This window comes from Diplotaxodon limnothrissa, linkage group LG14 (assembly GCF_057381915.1).
Source record: "Diplotaxodon limnothrissa isolate DT_005_m linkage group LG14, D_limnothrissa_male_GT1.1, whole genome shotgun sequence".
NCBI classification, from domain to species: Eukaryota; Metazoa; Chordata; class Actinopteri; order Cichliformes; family Cichlidae; genus Diplotaxodon; species Diplotaxodon limnothrissa.
Window position 1 is genome coordinate 6,834,974 of NC_140609.1, and position 27,868 is coordinate 6,862,841.

The window sequence follows — 27,868 nt, forward strand, 5'->3', positions numbered from 1 at the left end:
AAATTTGTCACAATTTTATTCAATTAATGTGATTAGATTTTATTTTACATTCTAAAAAAAGTCACAACTGTTGGTATTTTTGCAAAGGTTGCCTTTAACTTTTTTACTTGAGTTTTCTCGACTTGAAAAAACATGTTCTTTATAAACACAAACCTAAGACTTTTACAGCCCTTGGAGCTAATCTTTTGGCATTATTATTATTATTATAAACTTTCGTTAAAATTTAGACTTTGCTGCTAATAACCAGCTAGTGCTGATACTAACGCCATTCACCATAGGCTATTATTTAGTAAAAGTAAAGAATTGCGTGTTTAAAATGCGAAACGGTGGCAAACCACATTTACACTTTCACTTACCGGGTACAGATTCTGTGTTTTTGTTCGTATTACTGGAAGCTGTCACACTCAAAGTGGTCCGAGTGAGCCTTCTTCTTTTCTTCGGTGGGGGTCGGTCATAGCCCAGATAAAGCTCCGGGTCGGGGTGTAGCTCTGTGGGCTTTTTATCGATAAAATGAAAGGAGCAAACATAAACTCTCTTTGGAGGGTGTTTGAGTCTTAAAGCTGCCAGCCACGCCAGTTTCCGATCCTCCTTCCGCGGCATAGAGTGCAGTGCGTAGGGCGGTGGGCACGGACAGGCCTTTCTAAGTTGTTGATGCTCAAGGCAAAATGTTTCTAATGCGTTTTTCAGTTTTCTTGAATTATTGTGGCAGCCGACGACAGCACACGTTGAACCCGAGCTCATCTTCGAACAGGTAAAGCCACTTATTACCGCACAAAGTAACTGATTTTGTTGTTAGCAACGACTGAACGCTGGGTCTCGCTTTGAGTAACCGGAAGTATAAAACCGGGCAACGGAAGTAGTGGTCTGTCATGGCAGCCTACGTACGCTCTTACAGAAACCTGTGGATAGCGCTTTACTAGTCCCTAAGGACCCCAAAGCGCTTTACACAACCAGTCATCCACCCATTCACACACACTGGTGATGGCAAGCTACATTGTAGCCACAGCCACCCTGGGGCGCACGGACAGATGCGAGGCTGCCGGACACTGACTCTGACCAGCAGGCAACGGGTGAAGTGTCTTGCCCAAGGACACAACAAGCAAGACTGTCCAAGCCGGGGCTCGAACCGGCAACCTTCCGATTACAAGGCGAACTCCCAACTCTTTAGCCACGATCGCCCCATCGTGGCTTAAGGTTAGTATTTAGTTTTAATACTACCTTTATAGGTTATTGTAAATGCACAACGGATTGCTGTTTATTCAAGTTTGAAATTCGTGTTTGTAAAATTGTTTAAAGTGTCGTCAGAGTCTTCACAAGTTGCGCATAAATCACAGTACACAAGCGTTTGTAACACAGTTCAGGGAAATTTCACTCTGTACAACTTTATTATACACGTTTTGTTTGTTTATATAATCATTTTTATTCATTTATTTATTTACTTTTGTTATGGCTTTCAGCTATTGATACTTATTGTTTATAAAGTGACAAATTAATGTATAAACACATTACATATAAGAATAATACAATAATTAAAATACTAATTAAAAAAGCAGAAGCCAACAATCGAATTTGGTATTCACATGAGAGTGCTAGCAGGAGCTCTTTCTTATGTTTCAGGTACATGGGCCACATGTGGCCATCAAAAAGGCCAGGAGGGTCTGGTACCAGGTAGTTTCTTGTAAAAACTTGTTTGCTAAATTTTGCGAACGACTTTGAAAATTTTATAGCTTCGATGAAACACCACACAAGAACCCAAAAATGAGCTCCCGTGGATTACAACGTGAGCAGTACCTGCTCTCCATTGGCGTCACCCATGTTCTTGATGAGCGCTATGGTAAAGCCTAGTAAGCTAATAAGTATAATAGAATATTTAAACAAACAAATACACCTTATACTGGTGAGTAAGATTTCACCAGTAAGATTTTCATGAGTGTGAACATTTCAGGTGAATTTGGTAAATTTTTGTTTGAAAAATCCGTAATTTGTCAGATTATGTCACTCCAGCTCACATGTTAGTCTGCTCCAAGCATTTCTACAAAGGCAAGTCTTCTGTTGTAGTTATTATGTAATTTATCATAACATAATTGTTGATGTAGGTTACAAATAAGTCTTAAATTGATTTGAATTGAAGTCGTTGCGCAATGCTGCTTTGTTCACTGTGGCTTTGCGGGCCAGTGTTTGTTGTGTTTTGTAGGAAAACCAGCCTACAAAATGCTGGAATGAGATCCAGACTGGGCACCCTCTATCAACCTGGGTCATACCGAGTTTAAAGCTGCTACCACAGCGAGATTTGATAAGAGAGAGAGCGATATCAAAACAGCCACGAAACGTCCCGCATATATGTACCCAAGGGTTGTATTGAAGCAATCAAGTGATGAATGACTGTTTTCCAGTATGTTGTTTTGCAATGTTTTTGTTTTTTTTGCATTGTTGATTTGTTTTTTACCGAAGCAGCTAATAAAGCACGATGGATTTTTACAATTTTACCTCTTTCTTGCAAGATTCTATAATAGAATAAAACAATAATGCCAGTTATAAATAAAGACAATAAATTGAATGAATTACGAAACACATTTCTATTAGATCTGAAAATGTTGTGTAATACTACAACCTGAAACGACAAATAGGTCGTGTCCAAATTCATGGGCTGCATCCTCCTGAGGACCCGGCCTTCGCGGTCTACGTGGGCCGGGTCCTCAGAAGGTCGGGTAGGCCGGAAGTAAACGGCTGGGGAAATTGGACGGTCTAGCCTTCTGATTAGCGTCACCGCTGTCTCGATGGAGTTTAATAAACTCGGCCGTCTGCTTCGTGCTATCTAAAATATAACAGGAACTGGCATAAATTCTCGACCATCTCACACTTCTGTTTAATCAGTTTTCTGTTTGACGTTTAGTCAGCTGTATGAAAACCAAGGAGGAACCCACCCAGGGGATTAAAGTTTTATTTTATCTAATCGAATCTAATCTAATAACTTTAATCTCAGCCAAACAGATTTACTCACGAACAAATAAAACACTGAAAAAAGCCAGAATTAATGATTACTGGTGCTGGAAATACTAGCGCTTGATGCAGCGTTTTGATTTTGTTGCCACGGGTACCCACAAAGCAATGCGCAAAAGTCACGTGGTCTGTCAATCTCTATTGTCAACTCCCAGCAAAAAAATAGGGAACAACCCGCCCACCCTCCGCCTCCTGATGCTTAATCGATGTAATCTACTTTAATTTAATGCACGTGTAAAAAAACAAAACAAAAAACACAGAAATAAATTCTTTTTCTACAATAATTAAATAGATTCAACATCTTTACCAACAGAATTGCAGACTGCACAGATGGTATCTTCCCAAAAGAAAAAGTACTATAGCTTACTATATATGTTAGACTTAATAGTTACTATATACAGTAATTCTATACATTTTACATCAGATTAAAACTTTGGGTGTAAGATTCAGATAATTATTTATTAAATGCTAGACATTTTAAATGAGAAAGAAAAGTATGTCTTTGTGCTTTATGCTCTTTGTGATAATTAATGGATTGGATTACATTTTTTATTTCTCTTCGAAATCCGATCCAGTAATTTAGGTCAGTATCGGGCCGATACCGATACGTAATATCGGATCGGTCCATCCCTAGTTTGCATGTGTTTTGGAGTTTGTACATGCTTTGTCTCTAGGGGCCACCATATATATTTATGTATAAACATATATATATATATATATGTTTTATAATGTAAATAAAACCTATATACAAAATAAAACCAGGTTATATTTACATTACAGGGCTCTAGACTAACTTTTTGCCACAGTTGCACCGGTGCGGCACAAAACTTAGGCGCACTCAAATTTTTCAACCGCATCCCTTAACACCACAGTTTTACATGTGCACTTTTTTTGGGGGTGGGGGGGATTGCAGTCCATACAGACAATATTCATTTGTGAATGATTAACTAACGATCTTGTACTTAAAGTGCTTTGGCAATATTGTAGAAAATGTTAAACTTAATCATCATCTCTGAGTCCTCTGACGACATGTTTGCAGCTGTCTCTTGCTGAAAGGCAGTGAGGAGAGGGGACACTTGGGCAGTGCATTTATTGCAGCATATAATGTGTATTCTGAATACACTGTGCTTTTTCAGTGTTCAAAGATTGATGGCACTGTGTCAGAGCACTGCCTATGAATTTCAGATGGATCAGGCCTTAACTTAAAAAAGTTGTTAATAGTTCTTTACATCTTTTCTTATTACCCACAGCTACATCCACTTCTGTCGGGCCTAGGCTACTCACTAGGGCTGAGTATAATTCTGATCATTTATCAGTACTGATACATGTGAGACTTCATCAGAATTGTGAACATCACAGCAGATGCCTTTGCGTGAAAGTAACTGAGAGTAAAACACAGAAAAACATGAAGGAGATTTTCCTGGCCTGGATTTTTATAGCAGATAACCTTAAAAATATTCTGCAGTTTTGCACAATTTTAAAAAGTTTAAATTTCTTCAGTATTGAACAGCACAAATTACGCTTTCTTGTCTGAAAGCGTAAGCGTAAACAAAAGAAAAGAAAAAGACAGTGGCCGACAGCGCTGTATAAAATGGTAGACTGGTGGGTCATAAGCGAATGAATAATGCAGAAAACAGATTTGAGATGGGAAACTGTTCTTGAAGTACAGAGAGAGAGAAAGAGAGCTGTGCATGACGTCTGATTTTTATCGTGGTGAAAGCAAAACAGCAAAAGTAAAAAGGGAATTCATGACGACATTTATGATGATTCTGATGCGTCGGATCCACGCTCTGTGTTTATGTCTTTGTGTGGAATCCGTGTACCTGCTTTCATTTGCTTTTTTTCTTGTTTTCAGTAGCAAGCGATGCTTATGATTGTGCCAGAGCATATTTTGAGCAACACCATGGGAATTTCGGATTTTACACAGGTGGTTACACTCTGGAAATGGAAGGAAGGTGCACCTCCAAATCACATGACTAATTTAAGCAGCCACGCTGAGTCTCTATTTCAGCCCACATTGAAAGTTTGGACTTCAAAGTTTTTAAATTTTAATTACAGGCCAGTAAATCCAGAGTTATGATAAATACTGTCGCCACATTTTTGTGTGTGTATGTTTTAAGCATTTTTTAAGGACAGCGCGAAAACAGTAAAGAAAGGGGAAAAAAGCCACCTCTTTCCTATCGGTGGAAAAATGTACCATATCGACCAATTAAAAAAAAGTCAACATGTGGGTATTTGGTTGTTTAGGAAGAGGGGAAAGTTTAGGGGTGACGGTAACGGCAGCGAGACAGAGTGAGCGAGTGAGAGAGCTTTTAGATGTGGGAGATTTGTGACGTTTAGTGTGGAGTGTATAGTTAGTGTGTTGTGTTGTCTTGTGTAGTTGTTCTGTTGTGTAGTCGTTTTGTTTTGTGTGTCAGTGAGGGCACTAATGATCACAAAGGCACATTTGCAATGTAAACTCTGTCAAGAAGTAGAAAACCAACGGAGTGATGCACCTTCTGTTGTCAGGCCTGCAGGTTAATCCCTGTGCTGTTCTCCTCTGTCTTTTGGTGGACAAACTTTTTTTTTTACTGGCACACAATATTTGTGGGGCATCTTATTGCCACACCTGATTGTCCTCTCATTTTAGTTTTAGTAATATTTTTTAATGGTTGTACAAAATGGAAAAACAAAAACAAAAAACGGCAGGTGTACTGGCTGCATTTTTATATAAATAGTTGTATATGTTTACAAAATGTACAATTGATATTTGCATTTCAAGTTATAAAAATTTACTCAACATGTCTGTGGGGTTTTTTTTACAGTAAAAAAATACTACTGGGCTTTTACGTTCTTTGTGTGATTTCAGATCAATAATACTAATGCAGTATGTCTGTGACATTTCTGACCCCTGTTGGGGTTTCTCTGTAATATTGTAGTTTCTTTACCTTACAATATAAAGTGCCTTGAAGCAGCTTCTTATGAACTGGCACTTTGCAAATAAAATTTATTGGGCTGAACTGATTTTCTTTTTGTTTATTAAGTCTGAGTTGTTGTATTTGAGCACTTTTGATCATTGTATTCATTCCTTAAAACAAGGTAACAATTCTAAACTTTCCACTGTGATCCTAATACCTTAGCAGAGAGTAGAGGTAGGAAGTACCAAAGTAAAAATACTTAGTTACTGTACTTAATTTTCAGGCATCTGTATTTTCAGAATCAGAAAACTTTAATAATTTTGCATGAGTATTTATTTTTTTCTGACAAATTTTAACTTTTACTCCCTACATTACCTTTAAAAGATATGGGAGCAGAAAGAAAAGGTAGTGGAATTTCTGGCTTTCAAGTATGGGTGGGTTTTGATAATCGATATATTGATTAAAATCGATTCTGGCTTGGATAACGTGATATCGATTCATTAAAATCCTGAATCGATTTTTTATATAAATTTATTTTGCCCAAAACGCCAGAATCTCGTTAAACCTCACAAAATTTCGACACCCACCAAACAGCTAAAACAGTAAATGAGAGCAGGAACACGGATTCTGCACAAAGACGTAAACACAAAGCGCGGACCTGCCGACAGATCAGAATCAGTGAGATGTCGCCTTTCTCACCCGACGGCACGGACACGCTCGGGGCTGAAAGCCGACAGCTCGCTGATTCTGATGTTTCGGCGGGTCCGCGCTTTGTGTTTACGTCCTTTTTGCGCTGATTCTAGAGCTGTTAGTTTTATCTCTCTCCAAACAATATTGGCCGAACCAGCAGCAAAAGAAGATCCAAACTACGCTTCACATAAACATCGTCATGAATTCCCTCTTACTTTTGCTGTTTTGCTTCCACCATGATAAAATCACACTTCATGCACAGCTCTCTCTCTCTCTCTCACACACACACACACATACGTGTTTTCGTGATATATCAGTACGTATGACAAAAATTTGACAAATGGGAACGTGCCTTTCCAAAGGTCCTACAGGCATGGGAATCACAGAAAGTTTGACCCATGCTTCCAGGAACACGCCCATCTGTTGAGATTTTGGCTAGGGCTACATTTTGGTCAAACCTGAATTTACTGCTACTTGTGAGGACACTGTCAGGTTTATGTGACTTATGAGTACCATAAGGTCACACACTGATATTTCATGTTTAGGTGAATTGTGAAGCCCATGGATACACACATAATTTTTTCAAGTATACATGACTTATAAGGACCAGGTAAGGCTAGAGTCTGTATTTTCAGCTTGGCTCTTGTTACAGGTTTTTGAAATTACAATATAATAGGCATAGATGTACAATAGTAATGATGTCCAGTCAGGTAACTTCTGACAGAAATATCAGACATTCATGTGTTAATACAACGCAGTAAATCTGAGCTGTATAGAGACTTAAAAAGAGACATAGCTCAAAAATGTGGTCAGTCTACTTTTTAAGTCTTAATATTGTATTGCATTAATTCATTTTGCAGTGAATGTTTATGTGAATAAAAACATGGAACATTATCTGCCTTTCTTATTTTTTAATTACAAAATGCACCCATAATAAACAGATTTATGGGTAAGAACAATGCAATGCAGAGACCTGCAATACTGAAATAACTGTGAGAGTAACAAACTATCTCCCTTGCTTGTTTAAACTGAAAACAGAGTATGAACTTATGATGACAAAAACCAGGAGAAAGGACTGAGTAACTTAGTCATTGCTAACCCAACAGACATAAAGTCAAAAAATAAAATGAAAATAAAGTTAATTTTAACTGATGCAGCATTCCTGAACCTGCATTTTATAATTTTATTTATTCATCTTTCTTTTCAATGTTATGATCCTGTTGTGAATGTAATACTTTACGGCAACCCAGTCTCTGCCTTTCAGAGCTGCCGGTTCTGCTTGGATGCAGGAGTCACATTCCTTTTTGCCAGGTACTTTGCAGCTTGACTTCATCACAGGGCTCGCAAAATCGCTAGCCCGACGTCCCGGGGCTAGCGATTTTTCCAGTCGGGCTACCAAAATCTATCTCTGCCCTGCCCGTAGGGCTATGGTAGGAAGGAAAAATATATGTCAATGTTTTTGCATTCTTTCGGAAATGTAGCTGGGTAATTATGTCATTGGCATCGGTGAGCCACTGTCAATATGTGACATATTGAAATCGCGTTTGAATTTGCGCTTGTTTTTTGCTTTCACTTTGCAATCGGGTGAACTGTGTATAGAGAGCGACAGTACTGATTGGTGAGTAATGATAATTTGCGCACCAATTCCTCTGATATCGTCTTATCAATCGTTAGCTTACTATGCAAACATGACAAGTGAAATCTCCCGCAGCAAGCTTAAACATGTGAGAGGTTGATCGCGCAGAGAATCGCTGACCGTTATGTGTGTGTGTGTGTAAAAGCAGCAGGATATATATTTTAGTTCTGCTGAGCCAAATAAGACAGGTCAGGGTGAAGAAGTGACAGCCAAAGAAAAGCTTACCACAAAACGGAAAAGTTATGACAAATCAGACTATAAGGCGAAAAGAAAGTGCAGCTTTATGGTTTCATGGACAAAATAATTTCTGTGGCTGCAATATGACGAGCTATATAACCGGGGCTGCACATAAATGGTCCGCAGGTGCGCATTCGCTGTCAAAATAAAATAAAAAAAACGCGCACAAGATATGAAGTTGCAACGCGTGTTTGCATATATAAGATTTTCTGGAGGAGGACAGACATTTGTTTAGAACTCTTAAAGATGTCGAAGAAGCAAGCTCCTTTAAGCAATTACTTTGGTGTTCTTCCACCTCCAAAGAAATGTCAGAAGGAGTCCGAACTACAAAAGAAGCACGTATTCTCGGAAAAGTGGTTGCAGGAGGTGAGCTGGCTTCAAACAAATGATGAACGCACAGAGATGTGGTGCGGAATGTGCCGTGAAAATCCCACTCTAGCGGACAAAAACAGTGCTTTTTATATGGACGCAAACGCGCGTTGCAACTTCTTATCTGGTGCGCGTCTTTTATTTTGACAGCGAATGCGCACATGCAGACCACTTATGTGCACCCGTGTAAATAACATAATGTTCCTCCGGGTGTGTTGTTGGTTTTCTCTCGATTCCTGAGTCGACAAGCGCCTTTGTTACTGGGACCAGTCATTTTAAGAAAGGCCCCCAGTAGAACCCATGAGCAATGCAAGAAATGCATTATTGCTCAGTCTGCAATATCTTTCCCAGAACAAACACCAATTGCAAATAACATACTAAAAATAAACCTGAAAAATCTGTTTAGAACAGCGTACTATGTTGCAAAGAGTGAACTACCACTGGCAAAATTTAGCAGTCTTTGCAAACTTCAAAAAGCAAATGGCCTAGATCTTGGTTCCACTTGTCTCTTACCCGTGACTTCAGTGGAAATTTCAAATTCAGGATATGACACAGACTGATTCATGTTCTACACAGTTCTTACAAGTTCATAGAAATTTCTGTTCAATTAGAACCAAGTATTTGAGTTGATGATTGTAATACAATGTTGTAATTTGTTTTTCAACAATTTTTTGATTAATGTTTTGTTTCCTTTACAATATTATACTTTAATGTATAATATTGTAAAGGAAACAAAACATCAATCAAAAAATTGCTCTCTTTTTTATTCGGGCTACTTACATTTATTTTGGGCTACCAAAAACTGAAGAGTCCCTGCCTGAAGGGCTACCAGGGATTTTGAAATTTTGAGAGCCCTGCATCACATCATTTGTCCACTTGCACCTTGCCTTCCCAGCTGTCATAAATGGAAACAAAATAAAATATCTTAATGCGAATGTAAGATAAGAGAGAAAACATTCTAGTTTATAATGTGAATACAAAATGTTCTTAAACCTTGCTTTCTACTGGAGCACTTTAAAGGAGCAATAAGCACAATTCATCACACTTAGGTTGAAGGAATTAAAAATGGCTATGTGAAGAATTAGAGGGGTAATTTAATCTGGAGTACAGCATGAAGTCACAATCCCTCTCTCTGTGTTGATCTTCAGCCATAGACTTTGGTTTGGTTTGCAGGCAGTGCACAACGGCACACCTAGCAGTGAAAAGATATTGCTTAATGCTCCTTTAAGGATGCTTGGGATGAACCATTTGAAGTGCTGTGTTCTGCTGGGAATCAAAGAAGATGAAACGGATTATGATAAAAGCTCTTAATAGTGTCATGCCTGAAAAGAATAAACATGTCCATTGATAACAAGTATATTCACTTAAAACATTTTGTATATGGGTGCCTTTACCCTTTCTTGGTGCAGTGTTGCTGATGTTTTTGCTGTCCAGGGTGGATGAGGCAGAAGCGCCCTCCATATTGTCCAGGGTGGTTGAGGCAGAAGAAACCTCCATATTGTCCAGGGAAGCTGAGTAAAGTGTGCGGCTTTGGTTCCCAGAATTCTTGGTCCTTGAGCCTTTGAAAAGTAACAGTGAAATATGAGAATTAATGCATGCAATTGGTTTGTTTGCATTGTAGGCAAAGTCAGCATTGGGCAGTGTGTAATTTTACATTTGATATGAATATTTTACATGTGAACATAATCTACTAATAATACTCATCAATACTCAGGCATCTCCCTAGCAACACATTACTTGCATGCACTACCTCTCAACTTGTGTGCCTAATCTCACAGAAGTGGACCTCCTAATCCTTATATTTAATATTTGCCTTTGTATTGCTTATTTATGCATTTTGCCAGACTTCAATGTATCCAGATCTTTTAGTACCATATTAATGAATGGTGTCTACCATTCTGTCTAATGTATATACTGCTGTCCCTTAAGCCCATCTAACATGACTATCAGGAACCTATTAGCTGTCTCCAGTCTCATAACTTAAAGATATTGTCACACACTGGACAAGTCAAGATACCAGTGATGGTTTCTCCACTGGAATCATCATCACTTGTAACTACTTCATCTTGTTGGGGAAAAATAGTCAAGACAAAATATTTATATTAGAATCTGCTGAACATTCACAAATGTTATATTCAAAGCTAACTATGTTTTAAAAAAAAAAAAAGAATTCACCATCAGGATTGATTGTGATGTCATCCAACCCTTTCCCCTGCAGGTCAGACAGTTTTCCTTTCTCCATTGCAATCAACAGTTTGCTGACTTTTGCAAGCCGCAGGGTACTCTCTGGCTCTGGAAGCCGGTAGAATTCTCGATGGACACGGATGTCGTGTCCGAGAAAGGTGGCAAGTTGATCCATTTCATTTTCTTTTAGATTTAGTACTGTGGACAAAGTGGCAACTTGTTTCCGCAATCTTGTTGAGGTAAGGGCCTCTGGGTACTTTGCACCACATTTATTTGCATACTTGCGAAAGCAGTCAGAGCCTCTGTAATGGGAAAGGACACCTGGGCGTGCAAACAAGTACACATTCTCTGTGCGGACTTGACACTCACTTCTGGCTTTTGCGAGGAGCTCCATTGCAGCGATCATGTCAGGTGTGAGAAGCACAGGTACCATTCTTGACCTTTTACCACGAATCTCAACTCTGTCAAAGTGCTTTGCAAGTTTCCTTTCAAACTCAGTTAGGCCGATCATGATATCAGGATGCAACTCTGTGCGATTCCAGGATGTAAAAACCTGGAGCTCCATTTTTGAAACTTCTCTTTGCCTTTTTCTGTTAAATAGCACTACCCTGTTAAGTCACTTGAGCAAGATTTCCGAAGGTTGTGCTGTTGGGTTTTTTCCTCAAGGTCCTTCATGTACATTGCAGACTTAGTAGCAAGAAACTTGTGCAGCAGTGACACATCCTGTGTAAATGGCAAAATCTGTGGTTTATTCCATTTGGCTTGTTGAAGTGTGCCCAGTGCAGCAGCTGAAATGGACTCTGACCACTTTTTTTCATACAGAGTGGCAAAACTGCTTGGCTGACTCTGCAACATCATAGCGATTTGCAATGATGGCTTTACACTGCACAATGCTTGCAACTTTAGCCAAACTGTGTCCCAATTTCAAAGCCAAGGATGGGGTTTTATATGATTTGCTCTCCAGCTCATAACCAGCAACAGCTCTGACTGCCTGTATGACATGGGGAAAGTTACTAGGCATAACAAGGTCTTCTGTGCTCTTCAAAGGTGTTATAGCTCTGGCGGTTATCAATAACCTTGCGATCTGTCTCATTTTTTGGCGTATGTAATCATTCCTTCTCTCATTTGGTTTCCTGCCATTGTACAGTGACTCACCAAGGCTAAGAATCTTTCACTCTCTTTCACTCGTTACTACCAAGGAGATGTCATCCTGATTCATTTCACATGCAATCTTCCATACAGCTTCATGAACTTGATCAGGTTTCGGTAATTGCAGATGCATCCGTCTTTGCCCAGAGGGAGCTTCCTCATTAAACCTCTGAGGGCACCTTCTCACATGCCTCCAAAGGCAATTTCTTGCATATAGGCAATTTCTTGACAAAATTTGCAATGACGGTAGTCCTCAGATCCTGTTGCAGTAGTGGGTCTTCGACAAGCAACCATTTCTCCAGCACCCGAGTTTCCCACAGTAGTATTATGGTTAAAGTTTCCCCTCTTCTTAATAGAGCGCAACAAATCTCTTCTTTCGCGGGATCTTTTATCATAACTGAAGGCGCTTGCAACTTCTGGCACATTACCGTGGGCAGATTCAAGGTGTCTTGCCAATTTAGCAATGGCCTTTTTACAATATAGACAGTATTGCTTCTTGTTGTACTTGCTTTGTCTTTCCGTGTTTGGCAAAGATGTGACTTTTATGGAGCTGTCTTTAGGTGATGTGACCCCTGATGAATCAAAACTGCGGCTTGTTACCAAAGTACTGTGACTGCTACTTCTCAGTGACGAACTAAATGTTGTAGGTTTCTCTGAACTGGTGATCTTCCCACTGTGTCCTGAAGCCGTCTCCAATGCCATGTCATTTAACGTATTTTGGGGAACCACAGATTCTGTGATTTTCATGTCCACACTATGGAGACTTGTGTCAGAGGAACTGCCACATGAATCTGGGACATAGTCTTTATCTTCATAATCCGTACAATCTGAGAATTCATCAGTAGAGACCTGAACGAAAATGGAGAAAAAGCACCTTTGTATTTATTAATAGCTAGAATGTAACTCCCCCTCCAGTAGCAGAACATTCTGCAATCCATGACTTGATGAAAATGCGTTCATGTAGTAAATATGCATAGTCATATAAATAAAATTGAATTGAATAACATTAGCTATGGTTCATACTTGCTGTGTGGTCGGCTGTAATGTTAGATTGCACGATCGGCAAGAGAATAAACTTTCAATCTTTTCATTGTTTTCCCACCTGGAAAAAAGGCATCCATCCTGTACAGCAGCTGTGAGACGAGCTGATATCAAGTTCACTACCATCCCCAGATATCTGTTGGTGTGTTCTAGACATTTTCATTCGGGTAAGTTCTAAAAGGTTCATATTACTCTTTATAGTGTATTAGTTTTATTTTCGATGCACTCTGAGGTCATAGCAAATTAGAACAAACACCCTAGTGAGTGATTTTGCAGAACTATGTTCTATTTATAGAGTTGATAATTATTTGGCATTATTGCAGGCAAACCAGCCTGTGAAATTGACGATACAAATTCTGACTGGATTCCAACGCTACACATGGGGCACTCCAAAATCCCTGCCTCAAATATACCACCATGCCAATCATATTACTTCTTCCATGTGAGGTTGAAGAGATGACCCTTCTGGATAAGATAGTGAAGCTTTGCTGCATTTTGGTGAACATGTGCCCCATTGTGGTTGTACAACCTGTGAAAAATTAAACGTGCTTTTGTTAAATACTCTTAAAAGTCTTGTGCTGTATATATAGTGAGATTCTTTTCAAAACATTTTGTCATTTGTCACTATAAATGACATTGATTCTACACTGTAACTGTTGTGATTCTCTATAAAGTGGTTTTAATTTTAAAAAAGGCAAACATTTTTTTTTTTTACTTTTTAACAGTAGTACTTAGTAAGTACATATTGAGTAAATACAAATTATTTGCATGGCAATGCACTTCTGGCATAAATCTAGACCTCCTATATAAAAAATGATGGGTCATTCCCACAACCTGCAGCTTTACTGTGTTCGAGCAGTGTATACAATAGAGGTGACAACTCCAGAGTAGCAGATGGAATTTTTCTTTTTTGAGGACAGCTTCTTTTGCCTTTACTACGGATGGTCTGTTTATGTTTTGATCGAGAGCCTTTTTTGGGCAGGAGAAGTCCGAGAGGAGAAGGCCGTCTAATGGCCAAACTCTGGGTGAGATCTGTGTTGTGTTGGCTCCTTCCAGCCCTTGACAAAATATTTGTACTTTTACTGTAATTTCCTTACATTTTAAAAATGGGTTCATTACTTTGGGTTTAACACATTAGATGGAAGCCTTTATTTACCAGTCTTTAAACAACAAACTTATATCAATCTAATGGAGGTGACCAATGACAATCTTATAGTGTGACCAGTGATTATTACACACACACACAAAAATGAAAGCAGTAAAAAGATATTTCCTCTACAATCTGTAGTGCTGTAGGGTTAGAGTGGATTAAGGATCAAAGTGTATAGCAACTTTCGTGACGGCTCCAGCCCCTGGCTCGGACACCTGCAAACAATCGTCTCATCTCATTCACTTCTTAAGGCGGCTGCTGAGAGTGCTTCTTCGCTGGATTATTGTGTAACACTCGTTAGTGTCCTTGCAAATCTGAGCTTTTTCCCGAGTTTCTTTCGTGCCGCAACTTACCTGTTCTTCCTTCCTGTGCCAGATTTCTCGCCAGCCTGAGGACCGCCGTTTGGTGAGCTAAAAAGCCGGAGTCGAGCTACCTGAGCTTCAGTGAAGGATTGTGTACATAGCCGTCCCCTCCCCGTGCCTGTGTTCCCCGGAGACCCTCTTCCTGTGCCCCCTCACCTGTATATATCCGCACCTGGTGTCTGTGTGTAAATAAATTGTGAACTTAAGTGACGGTCTGCCTCCGAGTCTCTCCTGAGCCTGACAATAGCACTGCCTTTAGTAGCCTCACACAGCTCCTACTGTTTCCTCCTCATGTCTGGACAATGTTATATCATGAGTAATAATTTTAAAAAAATCCATCCATCCATCCATCCATCCATATACATAAAACACACACATGCACACACACACAGTGACATTTTAGACCTTCTTCAGAATATTGTATATATTATGGGCATCACAGTGCTGATCGAGAATCCTTACATTATTTTTTAAAACTAAATACGTTTCTAAATACTTTAAAACTAAATATGTTCCCTAAAACGGTGACAGAGCTACAGACCCATGACAGCCTTACCCAGGTAGCCAGCAGCTATGACCAGCACTACCTGTGCAGTTAATAAAAGGACAGGTAATGTTTGTCGCGCTGTTGCACACACAGCACGCTCATTTCTTTCAGTTCGTCAGTTGCCACAAGACAGCTCACCAACGTGTACGTAATAAGCCAATACTCCTGTGTGCTACACACTACAGTGTACGCTGTACACCTACTTACTGGTTGTGTCGCATCAGTCTGTGTCTCTGAGTTAACTTGTGTTTCTCCTACAGCTCCGGACTGCAAAAAATGCGCGTGCTCTTTGTGAGCTCGTTCCCGGCTCGTAACCAGCGCGTTCTGCCGTAAAGGGCGATCATTGGTTAATAGTGATCATGTGACTGATGCAAGCCAGATCCTTTTATTTAGCAAAACTGTGATTAATAGTATATATTATTGTTGAGGGGCACAGACAGGACTCCGCACGCCCACACACATAAAACATTTTTTTAAAGTTGCCTCAACAGAAGGGCACACATCAGGAAAGGGGCGGGTGCTCAAGCCCCTCAGTGGCGGTGAAGTCCACTACACTGTTCTCACGGGAACGCAATGTTTCCCACCTACAAGGGTGCAAATAACTGTAAACCTCGGCCACAACAACCAGAGCTTAAGTGGTACATTGTTGTGTAACCTACCGTTCTGACAGAAGTTTAGGGGGACCCGCATCAAGCTTTCATGGAAAGAAATTAAAAACACCAACTTGCCCAACTTGGACCAAGCACTGGCAGCTTCAGGTTTGCTGCCCACACCTGAGCTTATGAAAGGAGCAAAGACCAGCTCCGCCCACCAGGGGCAGTTCCCAGACTCAGGTCTCACCTGTCACATATAGCAGAGATATTCTGAATTTACACCGATAATGCTTAGTTTTATTTACTGATTTTTACCTTTGTACCTGTTTAGTGCCTAGTATAAAGTTAGGATAAACAGTATAATGGAAATCAGCCAGGTTAGCTTGTTAAATTTTAGGTTACATTCTGTTAAATTCAGTTTTGGAAATCCACAAAGAGCAGGAAACTTCCGAAGAGTAGCAGCACATGTCAGCTGATTACAGCCTGTACACAGAAAATCGTCTGGAGCTCTCAACAGAAGTTATTGTGAGTATCTGATACACACATCCTTTAAAGACCTAATTTTAAAGTAAAGAATGTCTGTACGTTTGCCACATATACCACACACCATTGCCTTAATGAGTTTTATTAGTGAATTACGTAGCTAGTCCTGTAGTTAATCTTAAAGCTGAATCATGATAGTTAATCCGATAGCTAAGAGGAAAGGGATCGATAAGGAGTGGGATCACCCTTTAAAATGTCAGAAAAACAAACAAACATCTGTATTCCTAATTAAGTCCTTAAGTCTACTTATAAATTATATACTATATTATATATTATAATATATATATATACTACTACTATATTATTATATAATACTTATAAATTACATCTTTAAAATATTTTGAAATTTTTTTAAAAAAAATTGGAATTCAAAAATGTTTATTAAAATTAGGATTTCGATTTTTTTTGCACAATTAGTTTTATGGCACAATTCGTTATTAAATCATAACATCCGTTAAATTTGAAATATTTATATTATTTACTCTTATATTTTATTAGTTAAACAATAATTTATTTTGTTAATGCCTAAACAAAAATACGAAATTAAAACTGAATTTGTAAATGAAACTGAATCTGATCTATTTTAAAATCTATTTTACTGATGTATAATCTTAATTGCACAGTACATTTTTAAAACGCTTTATTTCGATGCGTGTGACTCTTCCGGTTCTCCATAGTTGAGTGTTGTTATGTAACAGTACTCCGGTGGCGGCGTCTGATGAGGCTTTATTAGCCGTTGCTATGGTAACCACTTGTTTCGCCTAACTCCTGCATAAGGTACAGGACATTGAAACGTACACTTCTGGTGGTTTTCTGCTGTACCAAAGAAGGTATATATCATAAACGCTAGGCTCCTGTCGTTTGTTAAGTTAACCCGTCGGAAACTGTGATATCAGATTGAAGTTTGAACAGCGGGCAAGTAATTTTGGGGTTGGCATACACCCTGTGTTGTTTCAAATGGAAATTTGCCATGTCGTTTTACTCTTTTACTGGTATGTTTTGAATTGTCCGGTGGGAGGGTGTGTGTGTGTTTGGGAGGGGGGGGGGGGGGGGGGGGGGGGGGTAACGGAAGCTGTTATTTTAATTTTGACTGTGTTTCTGTTCTTTCACTTTTTAATGGCCGGCTGACTATGAAAATCCATCTGCTAATGCAGAGGGGAGGGAGACAGGACAGAAAACAGGCTGTATGCATTTGCATCATTGTTTAGGACACAGTCTCAGGCTGCATTAACACAAGACTTCTCTGAAGCAGAACACTGGTGGTTCAGACATGATGAGTGTTAGATTACTCAGGGCTGGCCAAGACTCCTTTTCACAGCAGTGCAGTTGTACAGGGTGATATTAAGTGTTTGGTATTCCAGTAGAGGCGATCAGCTGGTGTTCAGTAGACCCAGCAGAGTGTCATGGGCACTTTCCTCTGGTGTTATTTTTTAATTTCTCTGTAACAATCAGCAGCCACAGTTCTTTCCACTTCCTTGTTAATGTTCCTCCTTCCTGCTCATACTCACTACCAAGTGGAGAACGATGTCGTTCCCGGACCACAGCTCCCTGCTGGGTGTGGGACCCGATTTGAAAAACATTGAAGTTATGCTGAATCACTCTGAGCTCTTCAGGGCAGAGTGTAAAGGGCTGATCCAGGAGACTGACAAAGCATGGCGGCGCATGCAAAATGATGATCAAAAGAGACTCGGTAAGCAAAAATGAATATTTAACACAGAATGAAAGACTATGGAGGTGAATTGTAATGGTTCTTCCTTTTTTTTTAAAAATTCTGCTGTCCAGATCAGCGGGTCAGAGATATCCAGTTTCTGATAAAAGAATTGCAGCTAAAGCTGGAGGAGGTCATTCTGGAGACTGATGCTCTTATGACTTTACAGAGCAGTGTTGTGAAGGCTCTGGAGGGCACCAAAGAGCCTCTGAGAGTCACTGTTCTCTGTCTGGAGGAGAGGTGAGGCAATATTTTTTTTAATTATTATAAACGTTTACAAGTTTATAATAATAATGGTACCAAAGAGTCCAGGAAATGATTGAAGCATACATTTTAAAGAAGCTAATGTGAGCCCTAATTCTGTGTAAAGATGCACCTCCTAGTAACATTAGGCTCATGATCTGCAGGATGAAACGCTTCCCGGCTGAGAGGGTGGAGGATGAAGTGGAAAGAGAGCTGCTGAAGGAGCAGGAGGTTCTCAAAGGAGTGGCTTCCCTCCTGGAGCGTACAGTGGAGCAGATGAGTGAACAAATTCGGTAAGAAAATTGGGTTCAATTTGATTTCGAGGGCATCATAAAAGCACACAGAGGCTTTGGGTTTGCTACCTAGCCAACCAAAGTGAAAGTCTGCTGTTTTGTTCCAGACTGAACCGATCTGCCAAGTACCATTTAGAGAAGGATCTGAAGGAGAAATCTGAGGCTCAGCACATTGACAACTCCTGTGTTGTAATGACCACCCATTCCATCGGTAACCTGCAGCTGTCCACAACCAAGAGCACCAGTCTGCCGAGGTGAACCTCTTGTTTAACACAGAAACATGTAGAAACAGTTTTCAGACATGAATTAGTTTTTTCCTACTTGAGGTCTAAACTTATGCTGTGATTAATTTCCTTAAGTTTTCTGCATAAAAGGAAAGTCAAGAAATGTTAAAAAGATAGTTGCGTCATTTGGTTTTTCTTAGCTTGACAGTGACTCCAAAGCAGTGGGAGAACATTTCAGATATCAACATAGCTAAAGCAGAGCACCAGAAGACCAACTCTGAGTCCATGAGGGCCCTGGTGCAGTCTGTCCTGGAGCAGACAGCTGCTGACATGCAGAAGCAGTTCCAGGCAACAACAACTGCCTTCCAGACACATATCCAGGAAATCAAGTCTGCCAAGAGCCAGATGGAAGAGAAACTGCTGGAGGTAGGGCAGGGAGGTTTGTTAGACTGCATGCTTGTTGTAATATACAAGGAAGCAGATGTAATGCTGTGTTTATCATTCTGCCAGGTATTAAATTAACGACTGGTTTCACATCATTTTCTGTTCTGCTTTAAAGTTAGCACGTGTTGTGGTGACCTAAGTCAGGCCTTTATATTTATATAGTTAGGAAGAATGATGGCCTGCCAAACGTCACTCTGATGGTCTAAAACTCCTACTGGTTCTTTCATAGATAGCCTCACAAGTTCCTACTTCATTTTGTCTATTTATTGTCTTTGGTTTCCTGTAACACATTACTCACATAGTTTGAAGGTGTGGTTTCCAAGAAAGTTGCCTGTGCAATCTGCTGTTCTCTACAACAGTCTGTCCTTGTGTGTGCATACACACTCATGGACTGTGTCCTTATACCTCATATCGTTTCAAAACAGTAACTGTATGATTGACTTCATATGATGCATTCAGGGGCCATGCATTGTTTTCAAACTGACCCTGCAGTAAGTGTAAGCATGAAGAAGCATGAAGTCTTTTTTTTATGTCATTGCATCAGCAAAATGATTATTAAAATATAATGGCCCATCCTCTTGTAGACTAAAAGCATGCATACATTGTTGATATTGTTGGCCTCAGATAATTGTGGTTACTCCCTGACTTCAAAACTCTGTTTCAGTCAGAGTGTCGCTGAAAGTCCACATTTGCAGGTACACTGCTAAACAAACCTCTCACTTTAGTTTTCATTTCCAGGAGAATCAACATGTGCAGAGCAAAATGTGTCTGCATGTAACCAGAGGGCTCTCCTCTAGTCAGAGTGCCAAAAAGATGTGAATCACATCAAACTTTGTCCCCAGTAGATCAAAGATTCAGAGTGCAGAGGAACTGAATTATAGAGTGTACATTAAAAAAACAGACATAGCAACTGTGGTGTCATCATTGGATTTGCATTTTTGAGGCCTCAAGAGTAGCACCTTGCACAGTACCTTAGTATTTTGGTCCCAGAGGTGACCATATTTTGATGAGAGGATAGAGTGCAATGTAAACAGCTAATGCTATCAAAGTGTATTAGCAAGCTAACCTTATGTGTGCAGCGCAAAGACACATATATCTGCTTGTTACAACAGAGGAACAGACTAATGAAATGTTACGGTGTGAACACACCGTTAGAATGTTAACTTCATAGTAGAATTAGTTTGAAATAATTTCACTGCAGATTGTGAATCTTGGCTGCCCCTGATGTGACACCTGTATTCCCTCTAGATTCTGTCTGAGATATTCAGCCAGGAGAGGCTCAGAGAGGATCTGCAAGTGGCCATCACAGAGAATGAGCATTCCCTGAATCTGGCAAATACCCGGCTGGCTATGCGTCTCCAAAGGCCCGGCAAGGAGCAGTGCTACGATCTAGCCCAGGCTCAGCTCCTCACTGAAATCCAGCACCTCACCTCTCACATCAAGAAGTATGGCCTGCAACAAAACAGATGTAAAATGTTTGTGCTGCACAGCTCAAACCTCATGACCGTGTGCAGTATTTGGGGATATTACTGCAGGGGACACACATCATTATGCAATGTCTTTTTGTCTCTGTGTTGTCAGACTGCGTGAGGAAACAACTCAGTCACAGGAGCAGCAGAGGGCGGTAGTGCGCTGCAAGCTGAGGATGGAGGAGGATGTCGATATGAAGGCCAGCTCTCTTTACATTGACGAAGTCATCTGCACTCAGCTGAGGGAGCCTGTCAGGATACATACATTCTGACCATTATATGCACTTCAGATGTATTTCAAAATGCAGTCATATAACATTTTCTTTACAATAACTGTGATCCTGTTTGTCTTTTAAGTAGTTGGTTGGCATCATTTTTCTTTTACAACTGTTTGAATCTCTTTTTTCCCTCACTAAAATATTAAAATTGACCTCACATAGAATCTTGTGATTATTTTTATTTGCAAACTATATAATAGCTTTTTTTCACAGCAAAGTGTTCCAAGAATGAAGCCCACACACAGGATAATAAAAACTGAATTTATTAGACCTAAAAGCAATATTTAAATTTAACCTCTAAAGAAGATTGATTTAAGGTAAAAGAGATTTAATGATCACCTTCACCAGCTTGTATAGCCTGAATCCCCAGATGAACTGCATTTGCTGATGACCCTTTAATGTCAGCTACATTATCTGGGCATTATTAACACGAAAGCTCACGGAACCAAATAGCACATATTAGCACATATGTCAGTAGCGTTTGCCTAAATGACCAGAAGTCAAACATACTTAGCTTCCAGGTCTTGGCACTCTGCTCTGCACTTGCCAAAACAGAACTAGCGGTGTAGCCCTGTTTAGGAAACCTTTGGTTTAAATGTGAGGATAAACTTTAAAAATCTCACAGTGGAAGATCATGTAGGTTACACATTAAGTGTATATTCATTTGTAAAGAAGTGTTTTTTTTTTAATTATATATCATATCAGTTCAACAATTGGTATTCATGGAAGTACTTCAAACACGCAACTCAAAGTCCTCAGGTTTGCAGTTTTAACAGGGTAACAGACAAAAGTGTGCACAGAGCTCTGGGTGTCAGCGATAGACTAAGACTCACATACATGTAAATATCCTTCGGCGTGGAAAGGTCAGTAAAAACATCACACTGTAGCTGTGGAAGCATGTTAGTGATTCATGGGCCATGAATACAGAACTCTGCACCTTCTAGCACACGTTTCCCATCAGTCCCCTCTTCCTCTGCTTTGTGCACATCTAACAAAAGATGAGGTGATCGTCACTGCCGGAATATTAACATGATATGAGCATAAAAACATTTTAGAGTTATCATGAGAATTTTTTGCAACAACTGATCCAGTTTTACACACACAGCAGTGGAAACTGTGAATATGATGGATAAGTGGTTAGCATAAAAGTTAAGTGGCCGTGCTTGTAATTAATAGACTGTAAGTATCAGGAGTGTGAAATTTACTTAGATCCAGAGTAAAGTACTTTAATTCAAAAACAAACAAAAAATGTAAACATTAATAAAAGCATCAGAAGAAACCCTAAAGATCTGTTTGAAACGTGCACTTGCTAAGCCTTTATGCTCTCCTACGGTGTTGGTCAAAGCTCTTGGGGGCAGCTTTTCCATTCTGAGAAGCTCTGCCTCTAGTTGAAGCGTATGTGACGTCTGCACTTCACCTACAGACACACAGGAGGAGAGGGGAACATCTTATCATTGGTAAATTTCAGCGATTTTCAGTTAAATCCTTGGTGCTTCAGAAACATTACCTCGTGCCACTGCAGTGTGGAGACGGGCAGAGCCAGATGACAATGTGGGCATGCACGGATTTGATCTGGGTCGCCTCCATTGATCCAGGGGCCACGGCTGGGTCTGTCTGAGAAGTTTAATTCCTTGTTGGTGGTCATCAGCTGGGGAATGCCCCCCTTTTTTGAGAAATCAACCTGATCCTCCAACTCCTCCTCTGACTCCTCCTCCAACTCCTCCTCTGATGCTCCCTTTGACTGCTTTTCCACTTCATATTCCCACCTGGTTGTTGTAATACATGCCATCTGTTTTGTGGGGAATACAGAAAAAGATATTATACAGTGACTCTTTACAGTGTAAAAACAAAATAATTTCCTTCAATTGAATTCAGTTTTATTTATAAAGAGCAAAAAAAAAATACACTAGTAAGGTCAAGACCCAACAATAATACAAAGAAAACCCCAACAATCAAACAACCCCCTATGAGCAAGCACTTGGTGATAGTGGCAAAGAAAATCCCCCTTTTAACAGGAAAAAACTTCTGGCAGAACCAGCCTAGGTCTTTGGCAGCATAACTAAGGGAGGATTTTGATCCTAACTTGACTATAAGCTTTATCAAAAAGTTTTAAGCCTAATCTTAAAAGAAGGTGTCTGTCTCCACAATCCAAACTGGGATCTGGTTCCACAGAAAGGGGGCCTGAAAGCTGAAGGCTCTGTGTCCCATTCTATTTTTAAATGCCCTAGGAACCACAAGTAAGCCTGCAGTCTGAGAGCAAAGTGTATTATTGGGGTGATACAGTAATATGAGGTGTTGTTCAAAGGACATAAACATTACTGAGAGATATGTGACCCTCTGCACACAAATGTTAAACTTGTTGCTCAACACCTGTGAGCTCAGTTTGATTTGGTCCTTAACTCTGAGCCTCACATTCTTCCTCTCTATGAAATAGAACAGGCTAGAGCACCTAGACTTTCATGCTCTGATCTGGAGACAATCATACACATATTTACTGTATTTGCAGCTCCCTTCTCTTGGGCACGAGGAAGCCTGAGGAGATCAGACCAGAAGAACCAATGACTTCCTTTGGATCACCTCTTAAAACTCATTTCTATAGACTTGTTTTTAAGTGATTCTGCTACACGTGATGTCTTCTATCTGATCATTTTCATCTTTTACTTGACTTCCTATATTTTCCTCCAGTGTCATATCTGTTTATTTTTAGTCTTTTTGTTGTGTGTATGTGTGTGACTTTAATCCACATGTATCCTTTCAATTTTCTGCTAACAAGCAGCCTGCTTAGCTTGACAAACTGTGATTATTATATGTAAAATAATGCTTTTAAATACCTCGTGCTCTTCTATATCAGCAACTGGAAATGATGCCATACATCTGGCACAATTTACTGACATTTCTGCTGTTAAGAGAAGCACGGCAAGCGTTAAATAGCAGGAAATAAAATTACACTGAGGTTTACTGAGATTTTCGCTGAATCTATTATTCTCTTACTCTCTTTGAGTGCCCTGCTGGTCGCTTGTAGGGGACTTGATGACTTCTCAGTGACTGAGCAGGTCAAGCCATGACTGGGCTGGTCTCTCAGTCTGACGTAACAGCCGCAGTCTCTGCAGAGCTCAGTGCGGCTCCCACACACCAAGCTGTGTCCGTCCAGCTCCTTCGATGGCACTTCTAGGTCACAAAACTGGCATGCCTGCAGACGTTCCACACATTCATCAGCCTGTGAGACAGCGAAAAGTACAGTTAGCCTGATAACTAGGATAACTAGGGCTCGTCCATGTGGGCAGCTGCAAGTTTAACTTGAGCATGAAGGTGTGGATTCTGTTTTGGTCATAACCCTCCATAGACTGATCTATGGCGACTGTCTTCACTGGGGACAGTGATGGTGGTATTCCAGCACTTTCCAGTTCATGGCAAGCTAGAGCTTAAACTTGTCAAATTTAAAGGACATCGTGCAACCTTCAGCTCCACTTACTCAAAGTAAAGTAAAGTGAATGCAAAGTCCTACTTACTAAGGCACATTTAATCAAATATTACTGGGGTGCATGTATATATTTGAGTCTGTATATGTCTTGATCCTGTGTGGCTTTGAGAAAATCCAAAATAGATTTAATAAATAATTAAAAGCCCCAAATCACCTTGACATCCATGCCCATGATGATGAGTGAATGTAACCTTCTGACCACAGCTGCACTATGTTGTTCTAATGTGTCTGAATGTCTACCTAAATGGTGGTTTTGGTTTCACCTCATGATCCATCAGCTGAGAACGTTCCATCTTCTTGTTGCACTTGGAGCACCTCACCTGATAACAAGGAAATTTGCAGATTTACATAGATGTGCTGTGCTGTGTCTGTGCGTCGTGTACGTGTTTTACTTTTTCACATTGTGAGAACACCAACTCTTTTTAAAACAAAGTAAAACAAAGTAAACACTGGAATAGCTCATAAATCTCACTGCCTTCATGTTGAGTTGTTACCTACATTTTGCCCAATAATTGAGGGATCCATCATATTCTGATACACAAAACTACTCTCAGCTGCTTCCTTTTATTCACCAGGGGTCACCACAGCAGGGAGCTCCAGGGAGTCCCATATGGAAAAGATATATAAATCTTATAAAGTTTGTATCTGTCTTGTGTGAAACTTGTATGAAAAGCATGCAAGAGTTAAAACAGATATAAGATCCCTAGAAAAATTATATAAATGAAACCTGTATGTTTTAGATTCTTACTAAAACAATATATGACATTGGCCACTTTCATGAGTAAATCATATAAGCCTTATATGATTCACTATATGAAGTAGGCCACATCTGATGCAAGTCTTTTATAAGTTTTTTCTATTTCTTTTCCATATGGGGTGTTTTTTGTTTTTTTTTTTACACCTGATGATCTTCCTGATATGCCCCCCAAAAGCATTCATATCTCCTCCCAGGACTGAATCTGGGAGCAGTCACTTGTTTGGCAAATATGCAAATTGCTCACTACACAGACACATGCTGATACTCAAAAGGTAGAAAGGTGTACCAACGCACAGGGAATGACAGCACTCTGTGGCCTGTGCTGAAATTCTGAAATGATCTCCATGAAGTGGATCTGTGTGAATAAACAGCTTCACCGTGTTTGTACCTCTGCATGCTGTTCCTCTCTGTGATCCTTCAGCTGATCCCTGGGAACTGATTCATTGCAGTCCGGACAGAGACATAGAAATCGGCTGCAGTGCGTCTCATGTAGAGCAAAGTTGGCTTCAGCGACCTCTTTGTGGCTTAAACAACAATAGAAGGAAAGACGTATGTCATTTTGTAGCGAGGGAAGTCACATTCAAAAACAAACACAGAAATAAAGTATGTACCCGAGAACCACATTTTTTGTTCAGCTGTCCTACTGAATGCTACTATAGGAAGTGACAGGTATGCCCTGCCTGTAATACAGCTGGACTCTCTTTTTTGGACTGTGCTGCTACGTGTTAACACAGTAAAAGCACAGGCAGTGAGGAGAGAGGAGAAAAATTGCAGATTTATTATTGCTAACAATCAGTTAGAGATGAGACACACCTTATTCAGTGAAGCAGTAACACGAAAATATCTTTATTAGGGAGAGCCTTCCTGAAAACGAAACTAAGACTGCTTTTGATTCACGTAAACTGTCAGACTCACGCAGTTTCCATTAAGCAGCAGCTTAATTGAAGCAGAGCACAGTATGGGCTTAATACACAGTGAAAGAGTGGACTGACTCTAGCTTTTTGAGACTGGGACCTCTTTAGAAAACAGATTTAAAGCATTTTACCGTTCCATATCAATTTTCAGTCACCGAAACCATACTTGGTTTGCAAACTTCTAACAAAGACTTTTATATATGAGCAGATCAGGACAATGTGCCTGTTTCTTTCAGACATAATTGCCATTCTGACACTCATTCTGTTCAGTTTTTTGACTCCGACCGATCTATTCACCTTACGTGGAGGTTTATTCACGTTCACTTTCCGGTTATCAAATTAACTGTAATCACTCATTTAAAAATACTTTTAAATCGAAGTTTCACTTCAAACAACGCTGTCACATGTCACGAACTCACCACTGGCCGCAGGTGCGTGTTGCCTCCTTGTCTTCCATAAAAATGATCCGAGTGTGGAAGATTAATCTGAAATGCCTGACTGCTCTCACAACTTTGGTACTGCTTCCCCAAAATAGAAAGTGAAAACATCTAGCAGTTGTGTACAGATTGCTATTGCGGACACCTGCCACAGAGGGGCGAGCGCGAGTTCTAAATACGTCTTCAGTGGCCGTTTCAGTTCTTCAGTTTAATGCAGGACTGAACTGGAAACGTATTGAATTTCAACGCTTTGTTTCGATATTGCTTCTCACTTATTTACGGACGTGTTTTTGTTCACATTTTATGAATATTTGAACATTTACCACCTTAAAAACATGTACTGAAAAATTCTCTCTCTCCCCCCCCCCCCCCCCCCCCCCTATATATGCATGCATAATGATATCTGATCATACTCTCTCCAAAATTTCACATATCGGTTTACTCTTTTTTAAAAAGTGATACATAGTTCTAAAGTAAGCAAATAAATAGTCAACAGTGCAATAGACTCAATACTTGAAATGTGCAATTCACTTGTATTTTTATTTTTTATTCCTATTTATTCTATTTATCCCCTTTGTATATTTTATTTATATTTGTCTCTGTATTTATATATGTGTGTGTGTGTGTGTGTGTGTATGTATATATATATATATATATATATATATATATATATATATATATATATATATATATATATATATAACAATTCTGTAACTGTAACTTCGGTCGTTGCTGTGCTTTTTGGAAGTCGAATTTCCCAGAGGAACCCACCCGAGGGATTAATAAAGTTCTATCTTATCTTATCTCTTATCTTAAATTCATATTTTGCAGTGTCCCTTGATGTTGGGCCCACAGACATAGATTCTGGTTCTTCTGTAGCAGCACCTGTTGTTTGCTGAGGAAGAGTCTGCAGCTCTTGTTACAAACACATCCAAACTGATCATATCTAGGGACCAAACCCAGGGATTCCCAAAGAGGATCAATCCCACTCAGCACCTGTAAGTGCCCCCAGAGGAAGTGCTGGGCTTTCTGAGAGGAGACCATGTTGCGGAAAAAATCGCTCTCTTTAGTGAGTGTGGTATGTGACACTCGGAGTCTGCTGCACATCCTAAATCTCACCATTTTCCACTTGGACACTGAGAGAAAACGGCGTCATTCTCACTCAGGTAATAGAGGTAATCCTGTTAAATGAGACAAGGTGGAATTTATTGATTTGTTACAA

The 27,868-nt window shown here is 39.8% G+C and overlaps 2 protein-coding genes across 4 annotated transcripts; one reads left to right on the forward strand and one right to left on the reverse strand.

The window, feature by feature from the left end:
• The first annotated feature begins 17,922 nt into the window (after positions 1–17,922).
• Positions 17,923–21,051, forward strand: tekt1 (tektin 1). Of its 2 annotated transcripts, none has more exons than XM_085371245.1 (7): positions 17,923–18,088; positions 18,181–18,346; positions 18,514–18,642; positions 18,750–18,896; positions 19,067–19,302; positions 20,557–20,755; positions 20,892–21,051. In XM_085371245.1, the coding sequence occupies exons 1-7, from the start codon at positions 17,923–17,925 to the stop codon at positions 21,049–21,051; spliced, it is 1,203 nt and encodes a 400-aa protein (XP_085227371.1). The 2 variants fall into 2 exon arrangements, with proteins under 2 accessions (XP_085227371.1, XP_085227372.1); XM_085371246.1 differs by having other exon boundaries at positions 19,067–19,292; positions 20,559–20,755.
• Positions 21,052–22,361: 1,310 nt separating this feature from the next.
• Positions 22,362–26,698, reverse strand: xaf1 (XIAP associated factor 1). 2 transcript variants are annotated; one of them, XM_085370962.1, is made up of 7 exons: positions 26,629–26,698; positions 25,684–25,819; positions 24,802–24,858; positions 24,049–24,274; positions 23,889–23,953; positions 22,565–22,846; positions 22,362–22,474 (listed from the first exon to the last, which is right to left on the reverse strand). In XM_085370962.1, the coding sequence occupies exons 1-7, from the start codon at positions 26,664–26,666 to the stop codon at positions 22,442–22,444; spliced, it is 837 nt and encodes a 278-aa protein (XP_085227088.1). In that variant the 5' UTR covers positions 26,667–26,698; the 3' UTR covers positions 22,362–22,441. The 2 variants fall into 2 exon arrangements, with proteins under 2 accessions (XP_085227088.1, XP_085227087.1); XM_085370961.1 differs by having other exon boundaries at positions 23,889–23,956.
• Between the last annotated feature and the right edge of the window lie 1,170 nt (positions 26,699–27,868).

What these genes read in the sequence shown, in the direction of transcription:
- xaf1 (XM_085370961.1), bottom strand. Translation starts at nt 26,666, where the DNA reads ATGGAAGACAAGGAGGCAACACGCACCTGCGGCCAGTG. An exon ending in GAGAGGAACAGCATGCAGAG is followed by an intron (nt 24,859 to 25,683) that starts GTACAAACACGG and finishes CCTTGTTATCAG; the next exon opens with GTGAGGTGCTCCAAGTGCAA. An exon ending in CCACACTGCAGTGGCACGAG is followed by an intron (nt 22,475 to 22,564) that starts GTAATGTTTCTG and finishes GTGTGTCTGTAG; the next exon opens with GTGAAGTGCAGACGTCACAT.
- tekt1 (XM_085371245.1), top strand. Translation starts at nt 17,923, where the DNA reads ATGTCGTTCCCGGACCACAGCTCCCTGCTGGGTGTGGGACCCGATTTG. An exon ending in CAGATGAGTGAACAAATTCG is followed by an intron (nt 18,643 to 18,749) that starts GTAAGAAAATTG and finishes GTTTTGTTCCAG; the next exon opens with ACTGAACCGATCTGCCAAGT. An exon ending in AAGAGCACCAGTCTGCCGAG is followed by an intron (nt 18,897 to 19,066) that starts GTGAACCTCTTG and finishes GGTTTTTCTTAG; the next exon opens with CTTGACAGTGACTCCAAAGC.